This window comes from Oryzias melastigma, linkage group LG12 (genome assembly GCF_002922805.2).
Source record: "Oryzias melastigma strain HK-1 linkage group LG12, ASM292280v2, whole genome shotgun sequence".
NCBI lineage: Eukaryota > Metazoa > Chordata > Actinopteri > Beloniformes > Adrianichthyidae > Oryzias > Oryzias melastigma.
In genome coordinates this window covers 11,540,777-11,547,665 of record NC_050523.1, presented here as the reverse complement: position 1 = coordinate 11,547,665, position 6,889 = coordinate 11,540,777, and the positions used below count along the sequence as shown (strand labels likewise).

Genomic DNA, 6,889 nt, shown 5'->3' with positions numbered 1-6,889 from the left:
TCTATTGAAAACACACATTGTTCAAAACTTAAATCACTTTAGTGTAATTTACCAAAATAAAAAAATAAAAAAACTTTTAGAGACTTATTTCGCTAACTATAAATTAAAAACACAAATTTGAAGCAGATTTCTACAGAATTTCTGACAGTAAATTAAACTTTTTTTTTGCTCAGATGCTTGACATGATAAAAATCTAAACAGAAATGACAAAACTTAACTAACTAATCTCTTATTTATTCAACTGTTAGCTTTTTCATTTAAGTTAAAGAGCCAGACCGCTGCCTTAAGAATTATTTAAAAATACTGTAAGAGTTTTTAAGTGTTTTAGAAGTATTTTTTTACCACTTTTTTATCCAAGAAAAAGCTTAAAATTAGTATTGTGTTACTGCAGTTTGTCCATAGTAGTTTGGCATGTGACTTTAAGACTTATGAATTTATGAAAAAAGTAAATTTGTGTGAAAGAATCCAATCCCTCCAAAAATAAAAAATAAAAAAAATGCTTTCACAGTTTCTCAAATTGTATTTTTTGAATATTCTCACTATGTATTACATTTTAAAGATTTGAAAAAGTGCTCAGCCCTTCAACGACACTTTAGGTTTATGGACCTCTGTATGCTTGTGTTCACTGTGTACGGCATAAAAACGAACCATATGTGAATCCTGAGTTTTTTGTTTTTTTTTTGTTTCCTTTAGAATTTTTCCCCTTACAGTTAGCAGATAAATTTGATACACTGAGGTCTGTTTTGAATCAAGACTGTGCAATAAAAGCAGAAACTTAGGTATGGGTTTGGACCGTGTGGCATAAAAACTGTAAAGTGTGGAATACCTTCAGCGCGAGTGTCGTCCACCAACGGACAAGACGTGCGCACGGAGACGAAGCTTGACTCAGAGTGGCTGCCTCTGTTGTCCACTGCATAGAGAGTAAATCTGAAAATGATTCACAGCAAACAGGACTAATTAACAGAGGAAACAACAATCTATTGCTAACACATGTAAAAGACTGAATCATCCACCCATGACCAGCACTTTAGCAACAAACATCATTAAACGTCTACTTCAGTCGTCAGGAATCCATGTTTTGATGTTCACAAGGAATCATTGTGTGGATAATAATCCAAAAGGACTACTTTAAATTAGGGCTGGGAATCAATAACATTTTTCCTTAATTTTTATCGTCTTAATTTTTTTTAAATTTATGAAGTTGTAAAGTGTAAATTGTGCATACAAAACACATAAACAGTAAGATAATCAGAGCTTTAAAGCCTTTTATGTCAAAGATGCTGCCCTCAGCAACAAAAAAGTCAATGTAAATATGCGTAAATGGTCGTTTCGGGATGATGCGTTCAGGCGTAGCTACTCAAGTTTCTATGACCATATTCAGGCTCTACGTACATAATGCATTGTCATTGAATGCACCTTGAAAGTTAAACCAGGTGACCAATCAGGTGGTTCTTGGATTCGGTGACATATGAATGGCATCCCTTTTAAGTCATCCAAGTACCAACCAATCATGAAGGAGAAATATTTGCTGTTTCCTGTTTTTGCAAAGCTTTTTGCGTGAAATTGATGCGTCAACGGTGGTCTGATGGCTGTAAACACTGTCTGATTTTGTTTTTCACTGCTTAAACCATGTTCTGTCATGTTCAGTTGTTCAATAAAATAAAAAAAATTGATGCATCAACAGTCAGGAAATAGACCTCTTGTGTAAAGCTTGTGTTGCAGTGGAATGGACATACAGTAAGACGCTGACATGACAGAGACAATATTGACATTCCCACTGAATAATGAACATCCTTTTTTTTTGTGTGTCGCAATGGAGTGGTACCATAGATGGACCAGTGGAAACCTGCCTTAAGAGTCTAAAGAACCAACTGACAAACAAGTTTCAGCATTAGCCTCCAACAGGAAGTGACCACACACAGCTTGTTTTCTTGTTTTTCAGAAAAGAAAGGAGGACGAAATTGTTTTTCTAATAAAAAGCTCATAGAGAGGAAATATGTATAAGTGCAAACATTTTACTTTGAATTCCAACCCCTCCTTCCTACAAGACAAGCAGCGGCCAAAATGAACAAGTTATGTTTTTTGTTATTGCAGGTGAGACCTTTTAAGGAAGTGCCACTCACCTGTTCAGGTTATGTGCCATAACCTGTGCAAAAGATCTAACCTGCTGCATTGCAGTGATTTATGTTTGTTTAACAGAGGCTTTGTATGAATTCTTGAAACAATTTTCTGGTGAATATGTTGATAATTCAGTGAGCGTATTAATATAAATAAAACAAAGAATGATGTCAGTGAAGCCCCATGTATAAAATGCACAGCCTGCTAGTTAATAAGATAAATGAAGTACTGTGTAAGAAATGGCAACGAAACTAATGTATCTATAAGAAAAACAAATAATGCAATAATCATTTAAAAAATTACAGTTTTTTGGCAAAAATAATTTGACACATTAAAAACATGAATTATACATCAAGTATGACTCTTCTAAAGTATGATTACTATCCAACCATCTGTTGATGTACACATGCTGTCGAACAAAGACATTAAACTCCTACCTGTGTGCCAGTAAATCTGTAAAATCATTACTGAAATATCAGCAGGCACATGTGTATTTTTTTTCCTTGTCATCATATGAGAAGCGGCACTGGAATGTTGGGAAACCCACACCGGTCCCCCCAGAGAGATGTTACCTGATCGTCTTTGGTAGAGTTACTGTTTATATGCTACTCTGACCATGGTGTAACAGAACGCTTTAGAATTAGAGGAGAATGCTCACATTGATTCGGATGGCTTTGCTTTCACATTGTATTTTTCAGAGCTGACTGTCAGCATCCCTGGGGTGGGCAATTCCAGGCCTTATGTGTCTGCATGCTTTCCATATATCATTACCTCATTGATGACTGATTACCTCCCACAGTCCAAAAACATGCCTCATGGGTTCATTGGTTACTCTAAAGCAGGGATAAGCAACTCCAGGCCTCGAGGGCTGCAATCCTGCACAAATCTTGCTGTGGCATGTTCTTATTGGCTGGACACACCTGAACCAGGTAATCAGTCATGAGTAAGGGTTAGATATCTGGAAATCATGCAGACACTACGGCCCTCAAGGCCTGGAATTGCCTATCCATGTGCTTTTGTGACAGACTTGTAACCTGTCCAGGGTGTACTCCCACCTTCAACCAACCGTAGTTGGGACAGGCTCCAGCAACCCTGTGACCCCAAAAGGGATATAAAAGATTAAAAGATGGATGGATGCCAAGACAATTTATTGCAGTTAGACCAACCAAAATGAAAGTAATATGACAAAAAGATCCCATCAATTCTGTACGTCTATATATAGTTTTTGAATTGACATGTAGTGTTTGCACCTTTTCCCAAAAATATATTCTTATTTCTAAAGGAATAAAACCCACTGTGTCCCAGATCATTTATAATCCAATATTAATGTGAAATAATAAAGAATAAACCAATGAACAAAAGTCAGATATGACAGTAATTTACCTGTATTTCAGATTATTACCACCAGCACCGTAATGTCAAGAGAAAAAAAGCTGCAAGGTGGCATCTGGCCTGACTCCAAGAACTCCTAAAGGACAAAGTTCCTTTTTCTGAAAATGCCAAACATAGGAATGTTTTGGGTTTAGACTGCAGAACCATCAATTCAGATCCCACAAGACATTCAAGGAGTAGATGAGACGCACAGACAAAATCTAAAGCATCTCAGGTAGTGTAGGACCACACGGTGAGGAACAAAAAAAAAATGACCTTTACATGTCCTTTTGAAAATATCAGTCTGTCTAGTTCTGAAAATAACAAAAATGAACAAGAAGGAAGTGGTCATATTGAAACTAAAAAAGAGCAGAGAGAAAAAGAGAAACAGGCAGTGGAGCCAATACCATCAATACACCATTGTTTGTGCTGTCTTGATGATGCTTGCTTTCTTTGTGGCATGACTCACCTTTTGGCACAACACTAAAGACCCTTTCAGACATGAAATCATTACTGTTGTTCGCATTTCAGATATACAAGTTGGCTTCGCGTCTGGATGAGAATCCAGGTAACTTTCAGTAAAGGTCACTGGGCTAATTTTTTCGAGGTTCGATCCTGTAACAGCAAATTCCACCCAGATCTGACCCCAATAAACAGAAGGAAAGTCGGTTAATCTGGGATTACGACACATTTAGAGAAGCATTTTACTCTAACGTGAGGAACAAATACATTTACATTCAGTGTAAGCAAATTCATTCATCAGTTTTAGTCAAAATCTCTTTTCTGATCTTAATTAGTTGTAGACATCTACTTTAAGCCCCCAAATAGATTAAATGAATGGATCATAAAAAACGAATAAATGGATGCCTGAAAAAATATTTTGAGCTAAAATAAAGCAAAAGTCAGTATTGTTTACCTTTTACATTTTTTAGCAAATTGCAATTTGAAAATTACGAAGCTCCTCAAGGAGAATCTCTTAAACATTTTTTTGTATTATCTTCTAAAAAAAAAAAAAAGTGCAGAGAAAAAGATTGATTTGGCCGCACAGGATGAAAAACATGACCACAAAATAACAATGCAATGAAGCACACTAAGCGACGGCAAAAGTGCGTTCACCAACGGTCACCTGATGGTTTGGCAATCATGCCGTGCAGTATTGTATTGAGAACATGTGTGGCACAGCTTAGCCATGTGTCATTGTGAAGGGCTTCAACTGTGTTTGCACCTCACCTCGGTCTGTTATGTAAACAGGTTTGAGGAAAAATTCATCAGGATTGTATTTCTATTGAGCCTGAAGTTTAGCAGGTCTGGAAATGTTTCTTTGTGTACTATATCATCCGAGTAGGGGTCAGCGACAACAGACGACAATAGCTGCGTTTCCATTACACTTTTGCGCAAAACTTTTTCGAAATTTCTAGAATTTCGATAAAACAATGTTTCGAAAAAACAGCGTTTCCATTAAACCATGATTATGCGAAAAACTCGAAGTAATTCCCGCGATAAGTCATTAAAAAAACATGACGACGGATTTAAACACTATTTTCATGTGCAGTAGATTCATTCACATTTCTGCCACAGAGCTAGCTCTCATCCTTCCCATCAGAGAAGACGTCTACGTCTGATCCGAGCCTTGGAGCGGCAGGCTCCTCCTTAAACGCGGGAGCGACGTAGAGTGAAACAGTTTTGTTAAATCATGGTTGAAGAATTCACCGAAGAGCTGTGGATTCAGCATTTTTGCATGACACGCTCAACTTTTGATGAGCTGTGCGGTGCCCAAGGCAGCCAGTTGCTGTGAAAAAGCGCATTTGACCAGCTTTTCCTGCTTCCTGTCCGAAACGCCATATCCGGTTAATGGTCACGTGACTCGTTTGTTTCGAAAAAAGTGTTTCCATTACAGTTTTTCGAAAAACTACTGTTTCGATACGGCCCAAATACCACCTCCTCTAAGCGCAAAAACTTTATTTCGAAAAAGGCGAGTTTTTTCGAAATTGTGGTGTTTCCATTAGGATAATTTAATATCGAAATTCCGTTTTTCGAAATTTCAGAGTTAATGGAAACACGACTATTGTGAAATTGTTGTTGCATCAGGTAGCAGCTGCTGACTGTCCACTCAACCAACTCTGAAGTGAATGTCAATGGGAGTTTAAAGATTGTTGGGAAAATAATTATGAGATCTGAGACTTCTAGTGACAAGTAATTGAATATAAATTTTTCAATAATTAAAGAGTAAAAACTGTAAGAGAACTTTATTTCGAGTTACCCAGAGGTATTTAACCCAACTCTGTCTTTAAGTTAGTATTTTACAAATATGATCTCTCAGCCTCCATAATCGTAGTGTTGCTTCAAGATAACATCAGACTGTTAATAACAATAAATAAAGTGATCTGGAGGGCCAGATATAATTACCCGCTGGGCCGGATCCGGTTAAAAGGTTTTGCATTTAAGCATGTTTATCTCAGGGGGGGCTTGAAGGAATCTTGTTTTGATCCACATGCAATCGTTTTCTCACTGGAGAGGAAGTTTTAAAAAAGTGAATTAAGTATTGAGAAATCCACTTTGGTTGAGCAAAAATCTTCAGCTTTCAGCAGTATCACCACAAAGTTACCGCTGTAAAAACAACAGAATGACCCACGAAACAAAGTGAGAAAAACCCAAAAACTTGTATTGCATTACAGCGATACAAAAAAGCTTGAAAATAAACAAAAATAAAGAAATTAAGATATTATCCTTTGTGCAATATGTGTTTCTTTCTTAACCCAGTTGCATTGGATGTCTTTTGCAATTTGTTTCATTGCCATCAAACGATTGCTTTGGTTGTAACATAACCTGTTTGGACATTGCTCGCATAGTTTGTCTGGTCTTGTTATTCAGCAGGGTAGATGTGGTGTTCCCCAAGAACCTCAAAAAAGAAGCACAAGCCTCACTGGCTCCTCTGCCCAGCAAAACAATGCTGGCATGTCACAGTCACACTGTTTAAATTATGTGGCCACATAACTTACAAATGGATACAATGAGGTAGGAACAAGAAGGAGAACAAGAAGATGACAAAGCAGAAGTTTCATAAAAACACTTGAAGTTTTCATGGGACTTGGTAATACTTTTTTTGATGATTTTTTTTTGAGCCACAGGATTGTTTTTTTTTTCAGAATTCAACTTTTCAGACTTTTATGTGAGATCTAAAACCCTACCTTACACATAGTAGTGGATATCAGATCAAGAATGACCATCAAACAGAATTTGCATTGTATGCATGACATCTAAAACGACTGATTACCATCTGTTTTCGTTTTAATAAAACATCCATGGCTAAAAGTCTTCAGAATTCATTTAAAAATATGATATAGGGGTGGTAGAGGAAGGGATAAAGTAAGATGTATGGACAGAGTAAGCTAAGTTTTTG

At 36.8% G+C, this 6,889-nt stretch overlaps 1 protein-coding gene across 1 annotated transcript in view; it reads right to left on the bottom strand.

Moving 5' to 3' along the window:
- Nucleotides 1–6,889, bottom strand: part of LOC112163022 (astrotactin-2) — a 313,961-nt gene that overhangs the window by 6,699 nt on the left and 300,373 nt on the right. The window contains exon 21 of the mRNA XM_024299108.2: nucleotides 827–927. Within this exon, the coding sequence (XP_024154876.1) occupies nucleotides 827–927 (101 nt within the window). The remainder of the gene's footprint in view (nucleotides 1–826; nucleotides 928–6,889) is intronic.